Source organism: Kogia breviceps, chromosome 14 (assembly GCF_026419965.1).
Source record: "Kogia breviceps isolate mKogBre1 chromosome 14, mKogBre1 haplotype 1, whole genome shotgun sequence".
In the NCBI taxonomy this organism is placed as follows: Eukaryota; Metazoa; Chordata; class Mammalia; order Artiodactyla; family Physeteridae; genus Kogia; species Kogia breviceps.
Genome location: NC_081323.1, coordinates 51,529,372 through 51,547,581, shown reverse-complemented (window position 1 = coordinate 51,547,581; position 18,210 = coordinate 51,529,372). Strand labels below are relative to the sequence as shown.

The following is an 18,210-nucleotide window of genomic DNA, read 5'->3' as shown; positions in this document are numbered from 1 at the left end:
CTGTACAAAGATCTTTAGTCTGGGAATCAGAAATTCAAATCTGGTTTCTACCCAGGCCTTGCTGTGTGGCCTTGGGCAAGTCCCCTCCCTCTCTGAGCCTCAATCCCCACTCAGTTTATAGAACTGGCCCTTCTCCCACCTTGCTTCATATCGTCCTAACGGCTTTTTGAAGCCAAACGGCTATTGTTATTTACAATTAGCAGAGGGTCTTGGTCTCCCTTCCCTCCCACATTCTGGAGCCTTCTTTGGCCAGGTGTCCAGAGGATTCCCACCTGCTATCTCTGGCCTGGTTACTGTTGGGTACACAGCTTTCCCTCAAAGAAGGGGAGAAACAGAGAGAGAGATTGAGAAAGGGAGAATGGTTGCTTTTTTCTCACCAGCCGGCTCTGTCCTGCCTCCAGGCCTCTGGCCCCTGCTCTCCTCCCATCCCCTCATCTTCCTCACCGCCGGCCATCTTCCTGAAGCCCAGGCCTTCAAGTTCCCCCTGGCCCCGCACCGCTGCCTGAGCCTTCCGCACCCCTGAGTCAGCCGTCCTTGACAGAGAGGAACCTCGCTAAGAGAGCCCACCTGCCCAGGGAGGCCCGGACCCTTCCCTTCGGGTTTCCTGGCCACAGCCCCTCTTCTACTCCCTCTCCTCCCCGCGAGCTTTTCCAGGCGGTACTGAAGTCCTTCCTACACACACGCTATTTTTGTACCATCACTCTCTCCTTCCTACCCCCCTTCCCCCTACCTTCACTTACTTCCTGCTTTTCCTTCACCTCGGCCCAGCTCTGAAAGAATCGAGGCCCCTCTGGCCCTCACCCACCCCGAGAGGGGCCTTCGGCTTTGGGGCACAGGAGCAGGGCCACTGGGGAGGAGCGAAAGACAGGCTCCCCCTCCCTTCACTCCCCCGCTCCTTCGCCGCCTCCAGCCTCCCGCGGCGGGAAGCGGGGGACTGGCCGCGGCCAGAGTCCGGAGGCGAGGGGAGGCCGGCCGCAACTTCCCCAGTCCACCTTAAGAGGACGATGTAACCGGCTCGCGGCGCTGACCTTAGAAAAACAAGTTTGCGCAAAGTGGAGAGAGGGGCCCGGGCTCTGGGCAGCCCCGGCGACTCTTCTACCGTCTCGCAGCCCTCGCCGGCCCGGCGGCGCAGGTCCGAGCCCGGCTGGCCGAGGGAGGGGGCGAGGGGGAGGCGGTTCTGGGCCCGGGGCCGCCGCGCGGGCTTCTGAACTGGCACATTGTCGGAGCCCCGGCTCGTCCAGTCCCGAGCCGAGCGGGGCGCCCCCGGCGGGGGCCGCAGCCTGGGCCCGGGAGGGGGTGCGGGGGTGCCGGGGCCGCGCGCGCCACCCTCCCTCCCGGGGCGCGCAGCCGGCGGGCGCTCTGCTGAGGTGCCGGCCGGGCTGGAGCCCCGCAGCTTCCCGCGCGGCCGGCGGGAGGAGGGGGAGGGGAAGGAGGGCGGGGGCCGTGGCCTGGACTGTGGGCCAGAGGAGGCGAGCCACGGCGCCGCGAGGAGCCCGGGCGGGGCAGGTGGGCAGCGGCGGGGGAGTCCGGGCCCGCTGTCCCTCGCCCTGCCCTAGCGTCGGTCCTCCCTCTCCCGCGCTGTCTCGATCTGCGCGCCGCCTTGCTCACTCCGAGCTCGCTCGCTCGCTCGCTCGCTCTCCCCCTCTCTCGCCTCTCTGTGTCTCTGGCTCTCTGCCTGGCTCCCTTGGGTCTGTTTCCCTCTCCTGCCGCTTCTTTCGGGCCGTCCCTGGCTTCGTTTCTCGCGTGCTTGGGGTCTCTCTCCCTCTCCGTCTTTCGATCTCTCCGGGGGGCCCGGGGGTTCTCCGAAAATCGCGGCGCTGACGGCGGCTCCTAAGCAGCTCCAGGCGCCCGTACCGGGGAGGTGGGGGGGGGGGGAAGCCCGGCCGCGAGGAGAGGAGAGAAGAGGGGGGAGCCTTAGTCATTTCCCCGCTCCAGTCCGCGCCCGCCCGAGCGCGCACTCACGGCCGCTCTCCCTCCTCGCTCCGCAGCCGCGGCCCATGGAGCCCGCCCGCCCGGCCCCCGGCCGCCTCAGGCCGCTGCTCTGCCTGCTGCTCGCTGCGGCCAGCGCCTGGTCAGGTAAGCACCCCCACCCCCCCACCGCTGCCGTCCCCAGATTGCGGGTTCAGGCCTCTCAGACCGCCACTCGGCTAATGTCGAGCAGTAATGGGGGAGAGGTGCCCGTAACCAGGGTTACAGATGCGGAAACTGAGGCCCAGAGGAGGGACAACGACTTGCCCAAGGTCACACAGCCAAGGATGTAACCCAGCCTCTCTCGACTCTGACTGTGCGGCACTATGCTGGGCACCAGGACAGACCCAGATGAGTTGGTTCTCCAGCCCCTGCCCAATCTGATGGCGGAGTCAGGCTGTCATCGGCTTTCAGAGCAAGGCGCCCCTGACTTCTCTATAAGCTCTTATGTTTTCCACATGTTTGACTTCAGAGTCTAAGAGAAGGGGCAGAGGTCCTTCCAGTACTGACGGGATGGAACAGAAGCAGGCTGTTGCAGTTAAGGAAGAGTGAGCTATCCCTCTTGTGCGCAGAGTAAAACAGTGTTAGTATGAGGGAGAGAGAGGAAGGGAGGCCAGGGTAACCCTGGGGTGAGCTGCTGCAATCCACAGATCCTGTAGTGAAAACACGGCGGATTGTCCCCGTGGTTGCCAAAGCCTCTCACTGGATGGTCGTGCTCCCTGCTGCTCTCCGGCCCCTCCTTCTTCCTCCTCCCTTCCCCAGGCTTCCAGGCAACTCCCTGCAGCTCAGGTGCTCTGTGGGGCTGTTACCTGTGGCTCTGAGCATGTCTTTTTGTTGGCCTACATCAAACACCTGGCTGTATCCAGCAGGCGGGCTCAGAAGTCTACCGTGTGTTCGCCAAGGGGTGAGGTCACCATTCAGGAGCCCTGCTTCTTAAAGGCGTTTTGCAGCACCCTGAGTCTCCTGGGAGGGGGTGGGGGGGTGGAGAAACTGCATTAAAGGAGTTGTTGGGAGGAGAATGGGGATCTTGGTTTTTTGTCTCCTTGAAGCTGTGTTGTCAGCAGGGGGGTCTCTGCACCTCCCCTCCCCTGAGGAAGGAGGTAAAGATGAGCTCAGTATGCACCTCCCCCCCTCCTGCATTTGCCTAGAGACTGGTAACCATCTGATAGCAGTAAAAAAGGGAGAAGTAGCAAACAGTGGGTGGAGGGAGTAGTGGGGGTGGACAGCAGCTTCTCTCTGCCCCACAGTTTCCCCTGAGCCCCCGGAACCCACGCAGGCGTCCCCCCACCTCCCCTCCCCCAGTCTTTCAATTACAGTTGGGTCCTCGCTGGACAAGAGGAAGGAAGCCCTGATAGATTTCATGGCTCTCTGGTGAGACGGTGGCATCTCCGATCTACTCCTTCCTGCCTGAGCTGGCCATTTACACCCAGCAAAAGTCTGAGGCCCTGCCCTGCGGTCCTTCCTGGCCTGGAAGTGCACGAGGGTCTCTCTCAAGGGCTTAATTTTCCTGAAGCAGGGAACTGGGCCCAAGTTAATTTCTAAATGTCTATTCCAGACTCTTCTCTAACCATCCCTGACAAATGAGGGGTGACGCTGATTAACAAGTGGGCAGCTGCCTTTCCCAGGGCTACCTGGGAACACCAACACCCTTCTCGGGAGGAAATTCTCCCCCTTTTGCCTATAAAAACAATCTATAAAATGGTAAAGTTTAGGCCATAAAACTTCTGTTCCAATCCATTCAGCATCAATAGCCTGAAAAAGTGGGAGCAGCAGAGGGGCAAAGATTAACTTTGAAATAAATAAATCTTAGGGGGTAAGAATAAACTTCTTGGTTGAGGGTGGTAGGGAAGGGGTGTCACCGCCAGAGCTCAAACAATCCCAGCATCCTTCACTCGGTTCTGCGGGGTCCTGGTCACCCTCGCCCGTGGCATGGAATTCACCTGGTTTGGCTGAAGGATGGGGCTTCAGACCCTTCTCTCAGGGCTCCAGGCATGGACTTTATGACAAAGCAGAAGAGAGGCAGGACAGAAGGGCAGGAAGGTAGAAGGAGGCAGTTGTCCAATTTTCTAAGAAAATGGATTTGTTTGAGAAACTCAAATATCAGGCTTAGGAAGGCAGCTTTGGATTGAATGACTACTAGTGTCTCTGGCAGAACTGTCAGCCTGGGAAGTGTCACATGATTGCTATGGCTTCACATGATCACTGTTTGGGGGGGGCTGGTCATGTGAATTATCTTGGTTGGGGGAGGCAGGGAAAGAAGTTTCTAAAGATTGCTTTCAGCGCAAATGCTGCCAAAGGGAAATTCTGAAAAGAGGCTGGTGAAGTCACCAACCTGTGTTCTTGGAGCCAACGTGAGGCCTGTTTCCTCAAACAGCTTCACCGAGGGAGATTGTGAGGCTGGCAGAAGGGCAAGGGGCCGGGGTGGGGACATCTGGACAGCCGGATTCTGCAGCACAGCAGCGGTGCCAGACACTGAGACTGCAGGCTCCTCACTTGGCCCCACCTAGGTCTGAGGACCTCTGAGACCCCTGCTGAACAGACTTCAGATAAACTCCCATTCACTCCTCGCTCTGACTTGGAGAAGGTCAGGCTTTGGGGTACAGCTCGCCCTCTGCTGAACCTCTCATCCATCGGAAGAGGGTAGCGTGCCGGTGACTCCTCTGTACTTTCCTAAGTGGTGAAGTTGATCTCACTTCCTCTTTCACAAGGAGAGAAAGGGGGGCAGAGTGCTTCAGCCCCAAAGAGCTCAGTCTGTGGAAGGCCTTGGTGTTCTCTGGGTACTTTCTTGCCATTAATTATTCCTTTACCAACCCCGTAGAGACTCGTGGTGTGATTCATTTCTTTACTTGCTGTCATCCAGCACGTATGAAGTCCTGATGGGAACCATGTGTTGAGAGAAGGGAGGAGAACCAATGTTCCTTGAATGTTACCTGTATATCCAGGCTGTGTGCTGAGCGCCTCATCTGCGTAATCCCATCAGTCAGCGAAGCAAAGCATGTGTTGGCTGTTATCCCCATTTTGCAGATGAGGAAAATAAAGTCCAGAACTGTGGAAGTAACTTGTCCAAGGAGTTAAGTGGTAGGGAGCCTGGATTTTGAATCCTGGCTTCATGGCTAGGCAGCCTTTGAGGGAAGAAAGTCAATGACTTAATCAGGGTTACTTAGTCCAAGCTGAAACAAACCAGAGAGGCCCCCACCCAGCTCAGACAGAGGTTTGTGGAAGGGTTCCTTCTGGGGCAGAAGTTTTTAACTGAGCCATGGTCATTTCTCTGAAAGCGCCCAGAGGATGAAGCACTGGTAGCCCCTTGGTCCTCATAAATGACAGCTCCGGGAGCAGTGCGGCTCCCGTCAGAGCCCTCGATCTGGGCTGCCGAGCTCTGGAGGCCCCAGAGCTGGAATATTCCTCCCTGCATCTTCCTGGTGCCCTTTGCGACAGATGGAGAGGGGGTGTGTGAGAGGAAGGCAGTCTAAAACTGTTGTACAGATCCCACACACGCTCGCTTGCTGCTTCCAATGGCTCCGTGCGACAGATTATTTTCTTATTTGTAGTCCTGGACTGATGGAAGGTGCCCCCCGCTCCGCCTCTTTTTAATGTGCTCAAATTTCTGGTCTGTCAACACAATTCTAATCATGTCACTCCCCTGCTCAAAACTGTTGAGTGGGTCCAAGTTTTCTTTAAAAAAAAAAAAAAAAAACAACCTACAACAAGGCCTGGGCTCCCTCCCTGACAGGGCCTATTTCTCAGCTACATGTTTTCCAAAGAGCTGACCTGTTGAGATGCTGCTAAACGACCAGGCTTCCTTCCTGCAGCCAAAGCTTTCCTGGCAGCTCAAGTGCATTGGCACTTTAGAGACCCTGAGAAGGCCTGCAGTTGTAGCAGCCCCAGCCAGACCTTGTTTACTCCAGGGTTCCCCAGACGTATGAACAAGAAGCATTGGGTTTGCTTAATGCCCATTAACAAACGGCCTAACCCAGTTTGGTAAATGCCTTTGTACAAATCCACACCCTCAGCTGAACTTTCTCATCTCTGTGCCTTCACTTATGCTGTTCCTGCCACCAGAGATGCCCTTCCCTGTACGTCCCTATCTTCATATGTCCGAATCCTACTCAGCCTTCCATTTGTGCTGCCTCATGTTCCGTGGGATCTCTTCCTCCTCTGAACGTTCACCCCAGGATTTATCTAAGGTTACTTACCACTTTCCCCTTGCTTTATCACATGTGAGTGCATGTTTAACTCTGGTTCACATAGTGGTTCTGCATTGTAGCCTCTCCACGTACAGGCACAGCATACCCTACTTGGACAATTTATTGAGCTCTGTGTCTCAGTTTCCTCATCTGTAAAATGGAGATGACATCAACAACTGTATTTCAGGGACTAAGTCAGCCAACCCATGTATAACGCTTGAAGCCATGCCTGGCATATAGTAAGCGCTCAGTACCAGTTTACTGCACGTTACATTCAACCAGTGTTGTAATCGTCATTGTTTCGTTCTGTTGGGTATTCTCATCTATGGGAGCGGGACTGATGTTGGTAAAGCGCCCAGCACAGCTCCATGCACACAGTAGGTGCTCACAGAACAACAAAAGCTATTGAGAGTGAACACGAGATTGGCATTTTTCCCTGTGGCTTTTGTGCAGTTGGGGAGGACAAGTTGCGCAGAGACCGACCAGCTGGTGTGATGGAATAGTTACTGGGACTGAGCGCCAGCCATGGGCACAGTCTGCCTCTAGGTGTCTCTGTCCGGATCCACAGGGCTGGAATAGTCGATTCCTAGACTGGGAAAGCAGGAGGGGGCCTGAGAGAGCCATCAGTCAGCACCTCTTTGTGCGGCTGAGAAAACTGCAGCCCTGAGGGAGGAAGGGACGGGCCAGGTTCACACAGCAGATCCCTGGCAAGGCCTGGGTGGCATGCCAAGCCCCCTGTCATCCAGGCCAAGGCTCTTTAAAACTGAGCTGTGCTGGAAGTTTCCATCGTTAAAGCTAGAAATCTGACAGGATCCCAAATTCCCTGGAAAATACCAAAGTAATAATAACGGGAAACATTGTTTCTGGACACTTACTGGGCTCAGCACTGGGCATGTATGATCCCAGGGCTACTCACAGTTACCCTGGGTGATGTGCATGGTTGTAATCAAATCCATCGGACCAGTGAGGAAACTAGGCTCAGAGAGACAGAGCAACTTGCTCAAGGCCACACAGTAAGTGGCAGAGTCAGGATGACCACAGCACCCATGATGTACACTCACTAGGCGTCACTTTGCCCTGACAGGTAGAAACACTGAGGCCCTGGGGTACTGGTGTCCTGCCCTCTTGGCGCTCCTCGCGTATTTCTGTCAATCAGTGTATTATCCTTCTGGGAGGCAGAGGCGATGGGTGTTCCCAAGATGTGCTTCTGTCCCATACTGAAGAAGGAATCATCTATTTTCACAACGGAAACTGCTTTTCTGTTAACTTGGGCGTTCCTGGGACGGGTCTTTTGATGGAGCCCTCCACAAGGTGGATTTTCCCTGCCAGGTGTCCTGCCAGGCCCTCAGTCCAGAGAGATGCAAAACAGCTGAGGTGGAAGCTGGCCATTATACAGAATTGGTTCTTTGTGTCTGTAAGATTTCCTGGCACGTCCAACTGGGGACGCAGAGTGTGAGATGGCTGCAGAGTAAGCCAGGAGCTGAGGGAGATCAGGTGCCCAGATCAGGGGGAGATTGGAAGCCAGGAGTGAGGGATGAACCTGCAGGCTAGGGACCCAGAGCTGGAGCGTGGGGGTGACGATGCCACGGTGGGCTCTAGTGCCCTCATTCTTCAGAGCCCTCATTGTCCTCCAGAAGTGGCAGCCCATGCTGGAAGAAAGTAGTGCATGGTGTGCTAGGGACTAGCTGAGCTGTGAATCTGTGCTGCCTCGTCCTTATCTTTTTATTTTGGAAAATTTCAAACATTTGCAAGACGAGGAATGGTGTCAGGAACCCCAGCTTCAACACTCATCTGCCATTCATGTTTCACCTGCCCCTCATTTTTCTGGGGGTGGGGGGAGGAGGGAGGATTGTAGACATCAGGCATCATTTCATCCATCAATGCTTGGATGTGTGCCATTGTCTAATCCTTACAGTGAGCCAAAAAGCATAGAATCCTTCATCCCCGTTTTATGGATAAGGAAACTGAGATTCCCCAAAGCTGAGCTGGGCTCCTCCCGAGGCCACATAACCAGTGAGAGTTAAATAAAGCTGGATCCAAGGCTTGGTTTACTCAACCACTTTTCTGTCCTTATTATGGTCATTTTAATTACAAATATTCATTCAACAAATATTTTTGAGCATCTATGTCCCAGAGGTGGCTCTAGGTGCTAGGGATACAAATCTCTGTGCCAGGGGTAACTCTAGGTGCTAGGGATGCCACCGCAAACAGACAAAAATACCTGTTCTCATGGCACTGACACTCTAGTGAGGAAGGAAAAACAGACCCAAGTAAACATTATGTCAGGTGGAGACAAGTGCCATGAAGAGAACTAAAGCAGGTCGAGGGAATAGAAGGTTGAGTGGGGAGAGAGGGAGGGCCTCTCTGAGGAGCAGAGGCCTGCATAAAACTGAGGGAGCAACTATGAGAATATCAGGGGAAGAGCAGGCCACACAGAAGGAGAAGCAAGTGCAAAGGCCCTGAGGCTGGGATGGGTTAGCTGTGTTCCAGGAATAGCCAGTGAGTCTGGACGTAAGGGAGATAGGCAGTTAGGGGACTTAGGAGAGGTCAGGGCTAGACCAAGTAGGATCTGGTTCACTGAGCACTTGACATTGAACATGTGAGGTCATGTGATGTGATCATTACTCTGTACATCATCTCATTTAATTCTCACCACACAGTTCTGTAAGATGGGAACTATTATTATACCCATTGGACAGATGAAGAAAGAGAGATTCAGAGAGGTGAAGTGACTTGCCTAAGGTCACACAGCTTATAAGTGCAGAGGTAGGATTTGCGCTCAGACCCCTAAACACTGTAGCATCCTCATCACTGCTTTCCTGTTTTCACTCTTAGCCCCTCCAGTCTCTTTACCCATAGCAGCTGGAGTGAATCAAATCCTCTTTGTCCTTCTCCAAACTTTTCAGTGGTTCCCACTGCCCTTAGAATAAAATCAAACTCCTTACAATGATCCATGAGACATGGCATTTTCTGGACCACATCTGTCTCTCCAGCCCCAACTAGTACCACACTTGCCTTCCTCCATGGGCTTCAGCCACAGCAGTCTTCTTTCTGGCCTTCATATGCACCAGCTGCTTTCCTATCCCAGGGCTTTTGCACTTGCTGTTCTCGCCTATTGGAACACTTTCCTTGGTCTTTGCTTTCTTCAGGTTTCAGCTGCAATCTCACCTCCTCGGAGATGCCTTTTACAACTGCCTGTTTCTAAAAGTGGCTCTGCTTGTTATTCTCTATCGTGGTACCAAATTCGTTTGCACTCCTAGCCATTTCTATATTTGTTTAATTATTTCAGCCCTGTCTCTCCCACTAGAATATAAGCTACATGAGAGTAGGAACTATGTCTGTCTTATTCACTGCTGGGCCTCCTGGGACCTTACACAGGGCCTGGTAACAGTAGGCAGATTAATACATATTGGTTGAATGAAGAAAGACGCTCATTTTAAAAAGGGAGCTCAGAGCCATGAGGTCACACAGGCAGTAACCCTGGTTGGAAAGCAAACCTGTGCTCTAACCACTACACAGTCCTACCTCTGTAATGGGGGCCATGACCACACTGCATATCCCTGCCTATTGTGCTGAAATAGGGATCCTTAAAATATCAGGAAGCACAAAATATCAGTGCCAGCTGGGATGGATGTAGGGGCCCAGAAACCCAGGAATTGGTACTTAAATTCTGGCTATACAGAACAGCTTGCCCCAGTGTAGACACCCTGGTGAACGAGCAGGCAAACCATGAAACATGATGCAGTTCGTGCTACGCCCTTTTGGCCTTGATTTGGTTTGGAGGGCCTGACTCGGCGCCAGCCTCCCCCAGCGGGTCCTTCATTGCACAAGGCTGTGTGGTGCAGTGGGTGAAGTTGTAGGTAGAGTCAGACTGCTCCACAGCCCTGTGGCCTTGGCCAAGTGGCTGTACCTCTCTGAGCCTCAGTCTTGCCCTCTGTGAAGTGGGGGTGATGACAGCCTGTGTTGCTGGGTCCCTGCGGAGGCTGATGAAGCCTGTCGTGCTCCTGATAATACCTGTGCTCAATGCTCATTACCATCATTACTATTACTGTTATCTTTGTGTGATCACCATTTTATGGTTGGAGCTCTACAGAGCAGGTGGAGGTCCTGCTCCATCGCTTACCAGCCGGGACTTGGAACTCACTACACTGCCCCTCTGGGCCTCAGTTGCCCCTTCTGTGAAGTGGAGGCTCAGCTTGGCTGCTCTCCTGCTGGTCCCTTCCAGCTCGGATGCTCCAGCCAGGATGCTCCAGCTCTCTCACCCTTCATCTTGATGGTACCCAAGAACCCCTCTCTAGCAGGGGAGGCAGTGGAGAGGTACCCACTTTGGGGCACATTCCTGAGTGAATCCAACATGTGCCACTTCTTGGCTGTGTGCTCTGGAGCAGGTACCCAGAACCCCTCTCTAGCAGGGGAGGCAGTGGAGAGGTACCCACTTTGGGGCACATTCCTGAGTGAATCCAACATGTGCCACTTCTTGGCTGTGTGCTCTGGAGCAGGTGTCTTGCCCTGCTCTGAGCCTCAGTTTCCTCATCTGTAAAATGGAAATGCTACCACTCTTTCCTCCCACACAAGGACTGTTGAGGGTTAAGGGAATTAAGAGCTGTGAAAAGTGCTTTTGTGAACTGCAAAAAGCACTATAAAAGGCATCAGCCGATAGTGTCAGCTTGGGGAAAAATCTTGTCCAGAGACTGTCTGCTGTGAGCAGCAGAGTGTGCTGAAACCTTGGCAAATGTCATTTAATAAATGCGCGTTCCTTTTAAGGGGGCCTTTATCTCAGCTGGGTAAAATGTGTGTACGTCCTTGGCAGCCTGAGAATCCAGAATCCTGAGCCAGAGGGGACCCAGTCACAGGGGGAAGAGATCACACGTGACTGACCTCAGTGTTTGAGGCCTGCCTCTGCTCCTTCCCTGCCTCTCAGGTTCTCGGCTTCCTTACCTGTAGGAAGGGGCTGGTGACAACAGCACTTGCTCCACTAGGCCGTCGTGACAGTTAAATAAATGAGGGCTCCCTGTTATGTGACCTCATCCACACGTTGTACCCATGAGACCGTGGCCGGGCAGCACCAGGGCCTGTCCTAGAGTAACAGCTGGGCCTGGAGGTTGGAAGGACACCACCTGGGTTCTCAGCCTCTCCAAGCCTCACTTCCGGGCCTCTGTTTCTCCCTCTGCAAAATGGGGAGGTGGGAAGGAGGTCCTTAGGTTGTCAAGGAAGTGGATGGGGGGTGTTAGTGCCCCTGCATGCTCTCCCAGCCTCACCTGGCCCCCACCAGGCCTGGCGAATATGAAGGGTGCTTACAGCGCACATGTATCCATAGTTCTTTCCCTGCTGCTTTACAAACAGGGCCGCGCTGCGAGCATTTCTTCATTGCCTCCAGGTCCCATCTAAACCTAGCAAATGCTCACCAGGGCTCTGACCCTCCCTGCCTCCCGGCCTCCCGCCAACAGTGCATACAGCCTGCCCACAGGTCCAGCTCCAAGTGGTCTTGTGCAGACATTGGGGCAGAGCTAGTTCTGCCTCAGAGAGAATCCTTAGCTTCTCAGGCTTAAGGCTGTGATCCTCCGTCATCCTCTTCATCCTTAAATATCCACTGCATGGTAACACTGCCCTGCACCAAGTGCTTCCTCTGTGCCAGGAGCAGCACTGAGCTCTTTACACAGATTAGCCTGTTTCATCCTAGAAGAGCCCTAGTGTTATTATTATTATTATCATCATCATCATTCTCATTCTACAGATGAGAAACCAGAAGTCCAAAGGGGTTAAGACACTTCCCGGGGTCTCATGAGTGGCAGAGTTAGAATCTAAACCAGAACACGCATTCAACAAATGCCAGGCACTGGTATAAACCTGAAGGAAACTGCAGGGAACAAAACTAAGTCCCTCTCAAAGGGCTTATAAGTAAATCTAGGGTAGGGAGATAGATGCTAATGAAATTGACAAATGCTTGTAATAATGTCAGGTGGTATGTATTGTAGATACAGGGTGATATGTGTTGTAGAAAAATAAAGCAGAGCAAGGGACATCGAGGGGCGTAGTGTTTTATATACCATGCCAAGGAAGGCCTCTTAGGCCAGAAGGAGGTGAGGGACCCAACATGCAGATATCTAGGGGATGAGAGTGCCAGGCAGAGAGAATGGCAAGTGCAAAGGCCCTGAGGTGAGTAGAGAATCTGGCATGGTTGAGAGCAAGGCTGCAGGGCCCTGGGGGTCACCACAAGGATCCCGGGTCTCACTCTGAGTACAGTGAAGGGTGCAGGAGGGTTTTGCACAAAGGAATGATGTTACCTTAGGTTTTAGAGGCTCCTCTGGCTGCAGGGAGGATACATGTTACACAGAGGTGAGGTGGAGCAGGGAAGCCGGTTTGGAAGCTGAGATAAGGATCTAGGTGAGGGACGGTGATGCAGTAGAGGTGGTAGGGAGAGGTCAGAGTCTGGCCAGATCTTGGAAGGTGAGCCAGCAAGCTCTGCTAATAGCTGGCTGTGGGTCAGGAGGAAGATGGGAGTCGAGGAAACGTACAGATCTCAGGCCAGCTCTTCCAACCACTGAACATTTGGCCTTGGGGAGAGAGACGATGGTACCCCCTTGTTTACAGGTGAGAAAGTGGAGGCTTAAAGAAAAGTGACTCTGCCAAGTCACTCCACTAGGGCTGAGATATACAGGTCTTCTGGCCCCAGAGCCCAAGCTATGGACTGTCCTGGCACCTTAGGAGTTTACCTGCTGCATGGAAGGGGCTACCAGGGTCTGCCCTTTCCCTGCAAGGGTATGGACAGTACCCAGTTCTCTGAGTTGCCTGGAGTGGGGATGAAGGAGAAAGTACCCTGGGCCCACTGGGCCCTCCCCCACCTTATTCACAAGGCCATGTGTATCCTCATTTGTGCTGGTTCCAAGGCAGGTGCTAGTTTCCACCACAGAACCTGGGGCATCTCCACCCAATGGGTACCAGTAGACTGCTCCCAGTGATGACCTGCTGTTCAGATGGTAACTGAAGCCATCCTTTCAGGTGCTAGGTTAGCCCACTCCCTAGCCCTTCCCCAGCTGGCTCACAGCCATTGAGCATGTCCCAAAGACTGCCCTGATCCCTGAATTGTGCCAAGCCCTTTTCACTCCACTGCACCTTTGTGCAGAGGAAGAAAAGTTCCACCTTCTTGAATGCCTTCCCTTCTCCCCAGCCTCTGTCAGTTTTCAAGATGCAGCTCAGGGACCACCACCTCCAGGAAGTCTTCTCAGATCTCACCCCTCTTCCAATACCCTATCCCCAAGCCTCTTCTTGCTCACTGATCACCCTGCACATGATCATTGCCTGTGTCCAGGACTCTGCCCCACAACGGTGGGGATCCATCTTACTTGGCTCTGTGTCCTGTGGCATCTAGGACAGGGCCTAGCAATAGAGTGAGGTTTGAAAGGGCATGAATGAATCATTATGACTCCAGAGGAAAATTAGTGCCTAGCTGCAGCTGGTATTCCTGAATCAGAGCCCCAGGCTCCCCAATTGGGAACTGCAGAGTCTACACAGCCATCACCCATGCAACCCCCTCCTGAATGCATCCTGGGGACCGTCTGCCCCACCCAGGGTCATGAACTTCAGCAGGGCATTTCCAGGCTGGCTTCTTTACCACTGTGCCCTACGGCTAGCGCCCAGTCAGTAGGTGCTCAATAAAGGTTTGAGTCTCTGGTCAAGGGCAGGACCCTGGGCCAGGAGACATGCAGCACTTTGCCCACCAGGAGCCAGATTTGAGGGAAGCATCTCCCCTGCCCTCCTTCCTCTCTCACCACCCTGTATGTGGCAGGCATGTTCACCACTGGGTACACTCACACACTCGGGTGCGTGGACACACAGTGTACACAGACAGTGGTCTCCACACACGCTGCGCCCCTGCTCCTCAGCACTTAAAGCACACACACCCTCACATTCACACTCATGTATACACCATTTCCATCACACACGTGCCCTCCCTGCGTGCACACACACGTGCACGCGCACACACACACACACACACTTGTGCACACATCCCACTTCTATCCTCCCCTGCCCACACACACATTCTATGCACCCACATGCTCACACCCCTCCCAGATATCTATCTGTTCACACCTCAGGTGCAGACAGACCCTCTCATGCCACCAACAGGTTCACACCCACATTCAGATACTCTCCTGGGCACAGTTCACGGCCCCCTCCTGCCCCTGGTCCCTGGTCCTCTTCTGACACACTTCTGAGCTGCACCAGAGCACGTTCCTGCACACACGAGCATCTCATGCACATGCCCACGCATGCACATGTGTGTGAACACGTGTCCTTGGCGCACCTGTGCACTCGTGTACCCACTCCTGCATCTGCCCTCTTTCACCCCTGTGTGCGTACTGCCATCCACACTCCTGCACTACACACTCTCGTACACAGACATCAAATCATAACCCAGAAGATACCAAAGGCAGCACCTGATGAGGTGCTGCTGTGTCGGGGGGATAAACCAGCAGCCCCCTGAGGATGGCTGAAAACGATCGAGGTCAGGAAAGGGGGATGCTGAGCTGCCCCAGCTGTGGGGGCCGCGGTGGATGCCATCTTGGGATGCTGAGCCCTGGGCACTGCCAGACCTCCGGCCATAACCTCCCAAGCCCCAGGCTCCTTGAGTTTGTGGAGATCTGAGGGGTAACCACCAGACCCCTGCTCTGGTGACCCACTGCTTCCAGGGGCAGGCAGGCTCCCATGCAAGTGGCAGTGAGCACCCATCAGGGAAAGGCTGGCTCTTGGGAAATGTGCATTTCAGCTTTGCCTCTGCATCCTGATGAAGCAGGAGGAATCACACCCAGAGATCACAGTGGCCCTGTTTCCCTCCCAGCAAGTTTCAGTTCTAAGTTGATTTGTTTTTTTCCATTAGAAAAGCATCCATGCTTATTTTTTCACTTCTGATGAAATTGTTTTCATATTTTCTTAATCTCAAAAAGTACACGATTGTTGCAAAAAAAATCAAATATTTTTCCAAGTCCAATGGTCAGTTTTCAGTCCCCATCTTATTTCATCTCTCACACCCTCCTTGGCCTATTCATGGAGGACAAAGTGGGCGTGGTGGGAGGAAGCAGGTCATGGGGAGGGGGCAGGAGACAGGGTCAGAGATGCCAGCAGGAGTCCCTTGTCTAAAGGGTTGGGGCTCAGTCCAAATGTAGCATTGGAGTTATTTCTTTAAAGTCTACCTTGTCTGCTCGTGTGCAAGCCCCATGAGGGCAGGACACAGTCGTTCTGCATCCCTGAGCTGAGGGCCTGGCTCACAGCAGATTCTGGTAATTCATCACTGTCCACCCATGCTGTGAGCTCCCTGCATCCTGTGGACAGGGTTCCTCTTACAAGAAGTACACGGGACAGTTCCACCCACTGTGCTGACTTCTGCCATTAGATAACTTACTCACGTGTTTTATTTCATTACTTAATATTTTTCCAAAAGCAACAAATGTTCACTACAAAAAAGAGAGAGAGACTTCAATATATTATTTGCTATAAAATAGAAAATATGCCTATCCCTGTGTCCACCCACCGCTGGTCCCATTTCCTAGTCATAACTTACCTCAACATCGTGATGTTTATCATTCTAGGCCTTTTCTCTAGACAATTCGATCAGTCAGTCTGCAGATGTTTATTGAGCATCTGTTCTGAGCCAAGCACTGTATTTTCTTATTACAAAATGGGATACTGTAAATATTCTTTAATAGGCATCCAGTTTAGAAAATCTGAAAATACCCAAAATAGAAGGAAAAAAAGGAAAAACCCATTAGATTCATGATCCAAAGAGATTCATGATCCAAAGAGAGCTGTGTTTTATAGCTTTGTATAGTACCTTGCAGTTGTTTATTTTATTTTTTTTTGCAGTTGTTTATTTATACATAGTCTTAGTTTACAATGTCATGATCATACTGAAAGCAGTTTTCCTGCTATTTTATTGCACAAGTAACACAAACAGAAGACATAAAAGCAAAATCCCTTGGAAGTCTACTACTCACAGTTAGTTACTACTAATCTTTAATATCAGATATACATTTTTTTCAAAACTAGAAGTTTGGGATCACACTGAAAACATCACTCAGGAACTGACTCTGATCTTGTAAATCTATTTCTGTGTCCATAATTATAATCCTTACATGTAGGCTTGGTCATCATGTGATTTGATCATCAGGGGATCAGCAGCCTCCTTTTCTTGCAAATTAGAATATTTCCAATTTTTTATTTTTATAACAACACCTGAACGAATGAAGCAAAATGTTTGCACATATCCTTAGTAACCTGAGTATGATTTTAAATATTTATTCACTCATATTTTAACAACATCAAAATGTTGATCACAGTTATCTTTGATGGTATTCTATGAGATTATTATTTTCTTTTTATACTTTTTTGTTTTCTCTAAATGCTTTGGAATAAACAGATTTTATTTGCTAACCACAGTATCATTTAAAATTATGCCATGCAAAAATTTCCAGACTACTACAGTTTCACGGTGGTGGTTTTTTACGGCTGCCTGTAATTCCATCTAGTGGACAGGCCACTGTTCATTTAACCATCCCCTGTCATTGGCCACTTGGGTTTTTTCCCAACTTTTTCAAGATCATTACATGGGAACCCCACTCCATATTCGGGGTCATGTCCTCATGGAACAGCCCAGCAAAGGCTGGAGAACAGCTTTCACACCTGTGGTACCTCCTGCCACACTGCTTTCCTGAAAGGATGTGCCACTCTCCACTCCCACCAGCATCATGTGACGATGCCCAGCTGCCCTCCTCTTCCAGAGACAGTTCAGGCTGCTAAAGCATCGCTTTCTCTGCCAGGAGGGCAGGAGAGAGCGGGAAATGGGTTTGTCAGTGATGCCAGCATGATGACCCCAGGCCCAGAACCGCGGGAGTGATTTTTAACAAGGCCGATTCCCAGAACAGAACCTGCAGAGAAAAAGCAAAGCAAGCAAGCGAGGGAAAGACTCTGCTGGAAACACACACACACAAGCAGATTAAAATAATATTTGGCACTTCTGTCGCACTTTTAAAATTCTTCAAACGCTTTATAAACACTAGCTAATTAATTAAGCCTCCTAAATCTGGCTGCAGTTGGTGGAGAGAGCTTGAGAGGAGCTAAAAAAAGGTGGGGGGGTGCAGCCCCACACAACTCCAGATTTTATTGTCGCCTCCTGGCTGTGACTGCAGGCCTCCGGCTGCAGCACGAGAATAGCCCTGCCCCAGCCGCAGGCCTGGCTCCGCACCTCCTCTCCTGCTCCCAGCTCCCTCGCCAGCTGCTGACTCACAGCCCTGTGCGGTGGTATTGATAAGGGTAATAATAACCACCATTGATTGCGTGTCTATGGGCCAGGCACAGTCCCGGGCTCCAGGCTCGCCATCTCCCAGACCTGCCTGTGACAACCCCTTTAACAGATGAAGAAAGAGCCTCAGGGAGAGGATTTGCTCAGGAGCAAGTGAAATCCCTCCTTCCTTCATTAATGCGTTCATTCAACGTGTATTTATCAAAGGCCCGGTGTGTGCCGGGCAGTGTTCTAGGTAGGGGGCTGGAAACACTTCCTTGTGGATCCTGCATCCTGCTTGGGGGGAACATGACAATCCAGAGAAAATCAAGTATATAATAATGTATGTGTGATAATAATGGGAACAGAAACTAAAGTTTAACCAGCACCTGTGCTGCAGGCACTTATCTCCAACTGTGTCCTCATGACTATCTTGGGGTGGGTGGGTGCCAGTACCCCACTTTGTGGGTGACGGAGTGGGGGCCCAGGGAGGGCGGGTGCTGAACTGGCTGAGGGTGGACCGTGCTCTCACCCAAGCCTGCTGGCCTCAGCGCCCATGCTTCCTGCCAGTGGCATTTCTAATCCAGTCTCCAATGTAGAATGCAGACCCTTCAGGAATGGTCCTGGCTGGATGCTCTTGGCAGCTGCTGATGCTGCCTGGGATCTCTCGGGGTCCCTGCCTGCCTCTGTGGGCCTCCTCCATGTGCCTCCCACACACCTGGTCAACAGTTCTACCCCGAGCCCCTGTCCTCTGCAGACAGTGGTTTCTTCTCTGCACCATGA

General features: G+C 52.4%; 1 protein-coding gene across 3 annotated transcripts in view; it reads left to right on the top strand.

Annotated features, from left to right (window-relative positions):
* Positions 1–678: 678 nt before the first annotated feature.
* The window catches only part of LOC131741426 (tyrosine-protein phosphatase non-receptor type substrate 1-like), a 43,475-nt gene continuing 25,943 nt past the window's right edge, over positions 679–18,210 (top strand). Inside the window, exons 1-2 of one of the 3 annotated variants that reach the window (XM_059038360.2) lie at positions 679–1,132; positions 1,989–2,076. In XM_059038360.2, the coding sequence (XP_058894343.1) occupies positions 1,998–2,076 (79 nt within the window). In that variant the 5' untranslated portion in view covers positions 679–1,132; positions 1,989–1,997. Of the gene's footprint in view, positions 1,133–1,449; positions 1,689–1,988; positions 2,077–18,210 lie in introns of those variants that run through there. The other 2 variants (XM_059038361.2, XM_067013166.1) reach the window with 2 other exon arrangements.